General features: G+C 36.9%; 1 protein-coding gene across 6 annotated transcripts in view; it reads left to right on the forward strand.

Annotated features, from left to right (window-relative positions):
- PRUNE2 (prune homolog 2 with BCH domain) overlaps positions 1 to 9,506 on the forward strand; it is a 141,793-nt gene extending 132,287 nt beyond the window's left edge. The window contains exons 16-20 of one of the 6 annotated variants that reach the window (XM_039388800.1): positions 76 to 174; positions 2,132 to 2,167; positions 2,692 to 2,725; positions 4,272 to 4,319; positions 6,554 to 6,587. In XM_039388800.1, coding sequence (XP_039244734.1) covers positions 76 to 174; positions 2,132 to 2,167; positions 2,692 to 2,725; positions 4,272 to 4,277 — 175 coding nt within the window. In that variant the 3' untranslated portion in view covers positions 4,278 to 4,319; positions 6,554 to 6,587. Of the gene's footprint in view, positions 1 to 75; positions 175 to 2,131; positions 2,168 to 2,691; positions 2,731 to 4,271; positions 4,320 to 6,553 lie in introns of all 6 variants that reach the window. The other 5 variants (XM_027722351.2, XM_039388801.1, XM_027722353.2 and 2 more) reach the window with 5 other exon arrangements.
- The last annotated feature ends 2,263 nt before the right edge of the window (positions 9,507 to 11,769 follow it).

Here is an 11,769-nt window from a genome sequence, read left to right on the forward strand (position 1 = left end):
GCCTTCATTTATTTTTAATATATCATAAAGGATTGGGGGACAAAGTCAATTAATACGTTTTTTTCTGTGTTTCAGCTCTAAGTTCAGCAGTAAGATACAGTATGTCAACACATTGGCAGAGCTTCATGAGATGATTCCGATGGAATATGTGCAAATACCAGACAGTATTGTCAAGTAAGTGATGTACAGTAAGCATGTACTTGTTCTAATGGAAACTATTTCCACAAACTAATAATAGTGTTTAAGACTCTGTAAAAAAACCAGAAAATACTTTCCTGATAATCTTAAAAATGCTTATGTGTTGTTCCACAAACATTTCACTGTCAAACTCAGAAGCAGGAAGCCACTGTATAATGGAAACACAAAACAGAATAAAGATATACTCCTTGGGGAGAAGGAGAATAGTTTAACCTTTCCACAGGTATCATCTATGCCATATTTTTCCATACCTTTTTAAGTAAAAGTGTTTTTAAGTTTTAGTCATACAGGGCTTTGAACTGAAACAATAACTAAAAGATAGCCTGTTCAATAGGACACCACTGAAAGTCCATACATTCACCTTCCCTTATCTTGTTGATTTTCATGTTTAAATCCAGAACCACTGAAAGACAGTTTCTCAGTTTTTGCCACTTACGTCCAGAAGTTTTTTAAATGCAGGCATTTAAAGGGCAGTATCTATTAAAAGGAAAGTAAAGTAAGAAAAGTATATATTAAAAAATTGTAGGAAGTTGATTGTTATTGCTCATCCCAACTGACTTCTTTTCAGACCTGAAAACAACAAAATGGAATCATATACCAAGACGGAAAACATGACTGATTGAAAAATTCATGGGTTTCATATAGTTTCTATTAAATAGACAATCCTGCTCAGGGATGTTGTTTGTTTGGGTTTTTTTTAATTGTTCTCTTTATCAAATGTCTTAGGTTTTCAACAGCGAAACATTCTGTTCTAATAAGTAATTTGATGAGGAGATACACAAGTATGATTGTCTTTTCCTTATGGTTTTTCAGTGACAGCTTTTGGAGCTGTCATAGATCTCTTCGACCCAGACAGGAGTTTTCATACCTGTCTCACATTAGTTGCAAAGCAACATAATTTCCTTCATCTAGCTAATGGTGTAATTCCAGAGAGCAAGTGGGAAGCTCAGTTCTGGCAATGGCACTTGTGAAAGCAGCAAATTACAGTTGTGAAGTCAGAGGTCATAGAGACTTTCACTCAATTTCATTTGCTGCTGTAACTTTTTCAGAGGTGGAGTGATGCTAAGAATGTGGAACAGAGACCGTTAGTCAACTGAGAAAGACATGTCCATAATGTCTTAACATCCCTAACAATTTTTCATCCTCCCTCTCTCCCTTCTTCCCTCCCTTCCTCCCTCCCTCTCTTCCTCCCTCTCTCCCTCCCTTTCTCCCTCCCTCTCTCCCTCCCTCTTTTGATTCCTATAAAAATTTTAATTTCTTATAGTTCCTTTTGATAGAAACCTTAACGCGATACTCAGTTTCTGTCTCTGTTTCCTTCCTGTCTTTACTGTTAGGCTGCAGCAGCATACACATCTGTGTTATACACATTTTTACTTCCTTGTAGTGTTGGGGAAGTTCATTCACCTCTCAGACCAAAGATGAAAAGATCACAGCATTAGTACCAAATAAACTTTAGTACTTAAAACTGAAGAAATTTTAGGGAACTGCCTACTTCATGTCATCAGCAGCCGGATGAGAGATCATGATTTTGCTGAAAAAGATAGAACTCGAAAGGTGACAATTATGCCTATTGGTGGGAAGCATTTTCAAGATGCTGTGATAACAAGATTTAGTGGCTCTGTGCATTCAAGACACTGTGAGTGGTTATTCCCATAGCACAGGGAGGAGAGCAGTGTTCAGCTGATAGTTTCCCTTCTACTGCAAGTTGAGAAAGGTTCCTGTAGAAAATTACATTTAATGTTTTGGTTTCATAATTGCTCCATTGGCAAGAACAAATATACCACCTGTGCTCAAGAGGAATCCCACCTGTAGAAAGTACATAGTATTTGGGTTGTGTGGTTAGTTGGTAGTTTTTACTGAAGTGGGATACAATATGCTTGCTGTATCATATGATATTTTACATCTTTTCCTTCATCCACTCTTATCTTGTAAGGTATGATGAAGAGAAGTGTATTAAGAGAAGAATGAGGTAAAACCTGCTTTCTAGCCCCTGCTGCCGCTCATAATGGAGTGAATCTGTGTGACAGCCTTTCACCTGCAGGCGACCTCAACAGCTGAATGAGAGAGGACTTGCAATGATGTGGAATCTTACTTTCCCCTTCAAGCTGTTGAGATCAGCCTCCCTTGCAAATAAAACTCACTGAACTGTAAATGTCCTTGACTTGGCCCAGGCTGCAGCTAGTTTAATATTATCTGACAGAGCAACTAAATGCTTTCAGCTTTGTCCACTAGGCATGCCTCAGACCCCTGCTGCTTCTCTGTCTGCCTCCAAATGAGCTCAGTAAGAGTTACAAATTTAAGGTGGGTTGAGCACAGGGATAAATGGTATCATACTGAACTGAGGAGCTTTAGGGTCGGTGTGCCCTAAATCATACTGGGTTCGTATTTTAGAAGCATGTACTATACTTGTTCTTTGCTCTGCTATTGCTCTGCTTCTCTCTTATGCTCTGCTTGCTTCTCTGTTTCTTTGTATCAATAACTTTACTCGTGCAGACTGGATGAAGAGCTGAGGGAAGCTTCAGAAACAGCTAAGTACGATAGCTTTCAGCTGGATGCTGGCATTATATTTACTTGTTTCACAGGAATAGTTTGAATGTAGTAGTACTCTATATGTTTGGTACAACGATCAGCTTGTAGTTTCAATTACTGTGTAAGTTGTCATATTTGTAAATTGACTTCCCCTCTCACTAAAAGCAGCCTTCTTTTGTACTGCTGGGTCTCAGTAAGAAGGAATCACACCCTTACGCTATAAAAAACTTTTTTGCTGATTTTTTATTATGGTTTCTGTAGTCATGGGGATGACTGAAATCACTTATTTACTCCATTAAAATGGATCATTAAACATTTGCTACCCTTCATCTGTTATGTCAGTTTTTAAAAAGTAGTTATTTTTAATGATTATATTTTTTTTTTTTTTACAATTTACTAAATTAGGTCTAGCTCTTGTACCTCATTCTCAGTTAAGTTAGGTACATAAATTCTCCTTTTTTTCCAGCATTGGCTGGATAGGCCAGGGAATTAATACTTGATAATAATATTGTACTACTTGATAATAATATTGTACTGTATGTGGTCACTTAATAAATCAGTGGCAGCTGATGCTCAGATACTTTAAATTCATAACTCCTTATGAGTTATGAGTTTATGTGCTTTGACACTGAGGCAGTATGGTATAAGGTACCAAAGAAATCCTTAACTAGAAGGACTTGACTCATTGAGAAGAGCTTAGAAAGTATCCAGTGCACTTTCTTCATATGTGTATTTTAGAAAAGATTCTGGAAAAGGAGCCTGTGTCTGCTGGTTCTAGTAAATCGTTTTCCCATTTTTTTTTTTTTATAACCAAAGATTTTGAGGTCTGGAGTTTCTTTTCAGTCTCTTTCCTTCAACTTATGCACTTCAGGATTTTCCTCTTACAGCTTCTGCTTTGCTGTACTTTTTCCTACTGTTTCTTCTTTTGCAGTACACATTTTCCTCCTGTTCTCCTGAGACTGGTTTTTAAAACAACCGTAGAGAAATATCCAAATCACTGGCCACTGCTTTTTGATTCTAGCAGTTAAACTGCCTCAGAAGCAATGCATTCACATAAGTGGTTATTTGATATCACCTGAATATTTTGTTAAACAAAGAAACCCACCTAGCCTTGAAGTGCAACTTCTATCTCTTCTATTCAAACATTTTCAAATGCATTGTATATGTGATGGTGAAAACTCTCTGGAAGAAAGCTGCTTTCTTGTTACTCCATTTAAAATAGTAGAGGCTGCAGCATAGCAAGTGAAAGGGGAACTAAATATTCATGTGAGACATCACTGATTGTTGTTACTGTTGGATGTATGAAGTCACTGTAGTGCATTTCCCTTCCCCGACTTAAAGAAATAGCTTAAAAATTTATTACTCAAACTAATGTGTGTTGCAATCACTAAGATCACTACATTCTTAACAACGTTTGTGTGTTGTGCTGTCAAAGATATTCACTACAGTTAGTTATTACATCCCCAAATTTTATGTCATATTTAAAAAGAGACAAAAAAACACAGAATAAATAAATGTTTACTCCTCTTTTTCCTTGCATCCAGAACTAGCTGCCTCTCAAATGATCCAGAAATGACTTCAGTGGAGCAGGAGTAAGAACTTATGCCTAATACTGTCATTGCAGTTTAACATTATTTTACAGCCATGCTGCTGGGAACTGAGGCTGGGTAGACTCCATAAAGCTTTTTAGAGACCTAAATACTTTAATGGTAATATTCAGGAAAATGAAACTTTATTAAATTTATATTTTATATAATTTATATATTGTATACTGAATATTTATTATATTTGTATGGCATTGCAAATGTGTTTGAAGTGTCCTTGACCATTTCCAAGCAGAGACAGATATAATTCCTAACCTGAAGATATTCAGGTTAAGTTATGTGAAAAGCAGGTACAAAAAGTGCAGCATGATCAGAGTGAAGATGGTCCCACGCTTTACCCTCAATTAAAAGTAAAGAAGTAAGCTTGCCATTCTCATTCAGAGATTAAAAAGTCTTGTATTTTATTTTGATTTCTGGACCACGCTCTCATCATCTGCCTTCTCTTTGCTTTTCTGCTTCTCAGCTTCTTTCATAGTTATTTTCCTGATTAAACCTCAAGCATCTTTACATCTTTTCCTTTCAAAGCTGCACTGTTTCCCTTGGAAATGGGAATATGTCAGTCGTCTGGTATGCTGCTCCTCTGTCTGATACTGTAACTGAAGCATGAAAATGGAAAACCCTGCACTGCTCTTACTGTTCATCAGTGAGAGTATTTGTAGCTGTAGTGTGTCACACAAGCACTAACAGTTCCTTGCTAGAACGGCATGTCAGGAGAACCAGCTATTGCAGCAGAGAGTATATTCCTGGCCAGTCACTCCAGGGGAGGAGTGACTGAGGACTTTGCTATCCCTACCCACCTGGTTGGTGTGTAGAAATATAGTGGTGTCTCACCCTGGAATGTTGTTCAGGGACTATCACATAGTAAACCTGACTCCTCAGTAAGATTCCATCAATAACATGAGTATTGATAAGCAGGCAAATAATTAGAAGTACATGTAGCAAAAAGATGCATAAATAAAATGTAGCTTTGGTTTTTAAGAATAAAACAGTACTCTAGTAAGCTGTCACATTTTCATATCTGATACATATGTTAGAACCATAAGCTAAATTCCTGATTCCTGGAGCAGTTAACATTATATCTCTGAGCATATTTTTTTTCCTAGGATGCTGTTTTACTCTGTAATGAATCAATATGAGGACTGCTTTTGAAAGTATAGGAACAGAAAATAACATGTTAAAGACTATTTACTTACGACTTTGATCTTTTTGTGGCTTGAACAGTTTTCCTGTTTTTCTCAAAAGATAAGCTGAGCAGCAAAAAGCAATATGAGAGAAGAATTTATATTTATTTAAAATAAAGATAGTTGAGGCCAAATTAATGTTAATTCCTGCCATTTATTTTCTCTGCATAAATATGAATCTGTCATCAGAAGTGACAGTAATTTTCCTGTGATCATATCCCTTATTTCTTGTGTCACTTCTTCAGGAAAAAGAATTTCTCGTGTAAATCCATCCACACTGAGAGAACAGCAGTTTTACACAGATTTTTCTTCCGTTTGCTTTCTGCTGGAATGTCTCTGGAGTCTGCCCAGCTCTTAGTTTGTTTTTGTTGTCTTTTTCATCCTTTTTCCAAAGGCTTTTGTCTATTGTCATGCTCCCTTGTCTTCTATTTTGTTCAACTCCTTGCACTTCCTCATGACTTAAAAAAACCCCTATGAAATAATTCACTGTTAAGTAACCCTGTGCATTGTGTAACAGTTCATAAATAAACTGTTACACAATTTATATAAAATATTTTTTTATAAATATAAAAAGGAAACTTTAAATAGTTATGTATTCTTTAAGGAAAATTCTGTCTTGAGGCAACGTTTATGATGACAACTTTTTACTTTAAAGAATGCTTCCAAAGTATTTGATGACATGTGCTTTGCACTAAATAGCAAAACTGTACTCTTAGAAACATTTTTAGGGCCACACATATCTTGTGACACTGCTGTGTCATTCCGGCACTGGATCTTCCCACATCTGGTGTCTACTTCATATTGCAATTGCTGGAAAAATAGTTATTAATTTCGATAGAACAGTAATGCAACTTATTAAGGTGCGTATTTTCCTGGATGTGTGTAAATTTTTGAACACCACTGCATTGAAGTAAATGAGAAATGAGGATACTCGACACTTTGCAGGAGCTTAGGACTGGGAAAAAGACTAGTCACATGGTTCATAGCGCTGATTAATTTTTTGTTGTTGTTGTTCTTTGTTGTTCTGTCTTTAATAAATAGCATCGACATGACCCTGAAATAAAAAGCATCCCTGCCAGGCATTTGAAGAAGAGGGTTCACTTGGATTTTCATCACCCAGACACTCACGACCATGCTGTACAATAAGTGATTTGGTCAACTGTGTTTGGTTCATAATTTTTCCATGTCATTCAGCAATTCAAGAAGACCAAAAGGGCCAGTCCTATTGCCATGGAGACAGCAGAATTTTGGGGCCTGGTTATTTATGTTGTTTTTCAGAAATTATTTTCTTTAGGAAAGCTATATCATCTAGCACTGGTTTCTCTGTGTGCGTGCAATTTCTGTTTCAAAGGATACCATTTTACCAACAGTGTGCCTCATGAACGGGTCAATGAGGATGGGGATTTTTTATTTTTTGTCTTCAGCATATTAGTGTTTATGCACAGCTGAGTGGAATAGTTATTGTTACAATAAATGTTAATTTGCTTGTGTCACAGAGCAGCAGCAACTGTGTTGTTTAAAAATAATTCTAGAAATGATGCAGGACTTCCTTGAATTTGACAGGTCAGGTTGTATGGGACTTTGGGCAGCCTGGTCTACTGGAAGATGTCCCTGCCCAATGCAAGGGTTTTGGAACTAGGTGATTCTTAAGGCCCCTTTCAACTCAAAGCATTCATGCTGCTATGCATTTGTGTTTCTTGCTATCTGAAAAGCCCTTCTATCTTCATTTAACCCTAATGACTTTTTTCATTTGGTCAGAGAAAAGACTGATATACTGAAAAATAATAGACCTCCCAGAGGAAGAATCAACTAATCCTGTAAATGATTGTCATATATTCTAAAATCCTTGGAGCATTACTTTATTGTTGTTTTCTAAATCTGCTTTTTCCAGAACCGTTTTTCTAAGCTGTGAGCCTTCAAATGACATTCTGTCTCCAATTGTAAAGGCTATTAATGCTATGAATATGAATCACATAGTATTTTCTACTAACAGCCAAAAGTTAAACATGTAAATCTAAAGTTGCAAGTCACAGTCATTTGTTAGGAATACATGTTAAAGTATAAGTAAAAATAAATCTTACAATGCAGTTTATTGTCTGTGTCACAGTACACAGCAGTAAAAGCATGAAAAAGAAAAAAGCCCTAAGCATTTCTTGTTTGCTGCTGTCCTGTGTACTGGCATAAAAGTCACTACGGTGAATCCTCATATTTACTGGAAAATATCTGCAATTTTTCAGACCGTGCTTTTGCATTGAGTGCAGATTAATTATCAAGTGAATACTGTTTGTCTGCTTTAAAAAGACAAGAGTCAAGAATATGACTAATGCTTTCTCTTTCCCTAATGAACACATGCATGCACTTTTCAAACCTCCTGACTCACCTGCCTTTTGGGAAGTCCTAATGCAAATAATGGTATTACATACTCTCTGAAATATTATTCTTTTCTTCACAAGATTCTCATATACCCTAGCATTACATCTGTGGATTCTTTACTTTGTCTGTAAATAAGTTCTTGGACATAACTATACAAGATAAATTGCACCTTTTAAGTGTGCTCTAGCTCTAGTCCTGTGTTCAGTCTGGAATTATTAATGAAGGAGAAAACAAGCGAAAGGTTTCTTGGGAAATAAAATTTAAGCAGAGGCAGGACAGCATGAGCCTTGATTTTTCAGTAGGATCTAAACTGAAAATTCTCTTTTGTCTTTCATTTAGAAGTTCAATGGTTTTGTTCTGTGGTTTGCACATTTCCAACTCTGTCAGATTCTATCTTGTATTTGCAAGATAGCCTGAAAACAATGAAGCAGGCATCCATCATTGTGTGCATAGTTGTTCAGCTATTGCAATGAAAATTGAAAATGTTGTTAGAAAAGCAAAAGAAGGCTTTCTTATTGCCCAGCATAAAAAACTGAAATATGTGCCCCTCTTCAGTCCTTGCTCTGTACTGACAGGTGGTGCATGGTATCTCTGTCATACTTGCTAGTCTGCTGTGTATCACATCTCTCTGTCAGTTCCTGTTAATTTTCAGAGGAAGCACCTAATCCTGCTGACCATTGTTGCTGCTCTATAACCTTGCCCTAAATTAGGACCTGGTAGTTTCCACCGTTTCTCAGATATTTGAATCCTGGCTTGTGTCTGCCTTATAAAAGTGCTGTCACTTAGTACATTGGGGATAATGTTTTATGTACAGATTAATATTTGTATTGACTTCCAGATGCTAATTAAGCTTCACAAGGATCTAAACTATTAAAAGCATTTAGTAGCATGAAATCGCATCTTTTCTAGACCTGTAGTTTAGGCCACCTAGGATGAGCCCGATGACTTGTGTTATGCTGTAGGTGAGAGAAGTTTTTGCCAAACTTCTGCGCAAAGCAGATCTTCAGCACAAATTTTTATTCACTGTCTGAGACTTAAGTGGGTATAAGAGATTTGTGATTTTAGTGGTGGATGTCAGTTCAGAGATTAATTTAATTCTAAAGGCTTTGTATAAAATTACTAAACAGCAAAGCTGTATGTGAATTAACCTGATTAATGGGGGTGGACTGGTAGTGGCAGCCTGAGATGGAAGGAATTTGTTTAAGCCAAATGTCACATTAAAACAAAATGGGGCCTCAATGTGATGGTTCAAAAATGACTGCAAGATCAAGGTGTGATTATCTTTGCTTATTAATATATTTTGAAAAGTTTTTTAATGTTATGATATTGCAATTCTATATTATACTAACAATAATGTATCAATATTATTAAATCAGTAGTTTGTTGAAAGAGGAATATAGTATGTATAGTTGCACAGATAAAAGCTTTTATATATGGATTTTTTCTAATGTGTATCAGAGCGCTCAGATCAAATATAAAAGAATAGTTGCAATTTTTTTTGTTAAAATACCTATGCTGACTTAAATTATAGATTAAGCAATACAAGGATATCTAATATCATTGTATGGTTATATACACATATGAATCAGAAATAAAGAACTGCAACCAACCACTAGAACTATTTCCTTTCGGCTCCAAGTTGTGGGGTTTTTTTATTCCCTGGATGTGTAGAAACACTTGATTGTTTTAAATCACAGTTCTTTGCATAGTTACAAATATTCTTTTACTTTCTGTTCCCTACCCGTCCTTCCAGAAATTGAAACTGAGTCACTTTTGTGTCTCATGTTGTTAGTCTCCGTCTCTATGTATTCAAATTCTTGTTTTGTTGATACTAGGAATATTTTTCCTGAAACAAAGCAGAAGGAGCTCTTTACATTGCTTTCTATTTTTGTCCAAGCTATTATCTGAAGGTCAAATACATAGATAGTCTCAATCCATCTCATATAGTAGGCAGAAAACAGAAGCTATGGGGCAGATTGACTATGAAACCATCCTGAGCAGATTAACAACTTTATTGACTGCAGCAAAGGAAGGAGTCAGACCTGGTGGACTTTCAGTCCTCTCACCTGCATGGTACCCTGTGCCCACTGGCATCCCAATCTAAGTCTCTTTCAAATGGGTCAATTTATACTGCTGCTTCTTTAAGTAACTAAGGTTTTGGTCTTAAATCCAGAAATATGTTAGGTGTGAGAATGCACCATACTCTGTTATCACTATAGTGTGTCATATTTGGATTATAAAGTTAGAAGAAATGGCATTTGAAGCTAATATTTCTGTATCATGGACAAGTAATTTGAATCCAGCATAGTACTATTTCTAAATGATTTTTAAATGCCTCAAGACCAATAGACCCATGTGCCTCTCCTAACTCTAGCTAGTAATCTATGAACAGTCTTGGGAGTAAATGCTGACTCCAGAGAAGGAGGTTTCTTTTATGTTTGAGATGTGACCTCCATGGTGGGCTACTGCAGATTAAAAAAGTGTGCTGTGTCTCTCATACAGTATCTAGTCTGTCAGAAAAACTATTGGATTGTCAAGCTCACTGTTCAAAGGAATTAAATTTGTTTCTTTATTTCAGGTGAAAAATTAAAAAGCGTAAAATTGCTTCCTAGTATTATCTGTTTAGCCAGGTCATAACTTACTACTAAAATAGAATCAGTTTTTTTAAAAGACACTTCAAATCAGAGATGCCAAAACCTTATCTGCTTGCCTCTCTTTTATGTATTTCAATAGGCAGCAAGCAAAGCAGCCTCCAGCAATGGTAGGAAAATAATCCACAGAGTACTTGCCATGCTCTTCCCTGAGGCCTAGTATGTAAAGCAGGCCTCAGTGAGAGAGTGACTCAGAAAACAAAGTGCTGGCTTTCTTAGGACACTGTTAAGCCATCAAAACTGTAAAATTATATGTCTGTCTTCATCCCTTTGAAGTATGAGTAATGTTGCATCAAACAGTCAACCTAAGGAACAGAAAGAATATTAATGTGAGATTTGGGGTTTATGATGTAAAAAAAAGGAACACAGCTAAAATTATCAGTCAGGGAAAGAAAAACTAGGGGAAGGAAGGACAGGTCAGGGAAATGACCAATGACTGGGGGAAGGTGGGGTTACAGGCATCTTTCTGCTTGAGGCTCCAGCCTTCTTCCAAATTCTGATTCTCCTTGGGGAGAGCTTCTGAAACATAGCAGGCCTGTTTGCCTGGAGCCTTTACTTGAAAGAAGCACATGTGAGCTCTGTTCCAAATGTTCTTTTTCCCTCCTCATTTAAAGAAATGATGGAATCCCTGGAGATAAGTGGCTTAATCTGGTTTTCACTCAGTGTAGAATAAAACCCTCTCAGCCCTTGAGTAGACATCATAGAAGAGAAAGCTGAAAAAATGGGAAATGTTGCATAAATTCAGAAAATTAATTTTTACATATTTCTCAGTGACTTGCACAGCATAAGCCTGTCAGAAGACATCATATAAGCGTAAATAAGGAAACAAACTAAATATAGAAAGAGCAAGATGCAATAGGAGGGGCATGTGGAACAAAGTGTTTCATAGTGGAAAATAACTGTAGGAGAGAAATGACAGAATAGGAGATGAACTGTGCCAAGGAGGATAAACAGAGACCAGAAATGCAATGTAAAAAACAAGAAGGTTTGGGAAGGTTTGGGAAGGGAAGGTTTGGGAAGGTTTGGGAAGGGAAGGTTTGGGAAGGTTTGGGAAGGGAAGGTTTGAGAAGGTTTGGGAAGGGAAGGTTTGGGAAGGTTGGGAAGGGAAGGTTTGTGCAGGTTTTGGAAGGGACGGTTTGGGAAGGGCAGGTTTGGGAAGGGCAGGTTTGGAAGGGACGGTGCGGGACGGTTCGGAAGGTTCGGGAAGGAAGGTTCGGGAAGGTCGGGAAGGGG

Source organism: Pipra filicauda, unplaced genomic scaffold (genome assembly GCF_003945595.2).
Source record: "Pipra filicauda isolate LSUMZ 115617 unplaced genomic scaffold, ASM394559v2 scaffold68_size4259465_pilon, whole genome shotgun sequence".
NCBI lineage: Eukaryota > Metazoa > Chordata > Aves > Passeriformes > Pipridae > Pipra > Pipra filicauda.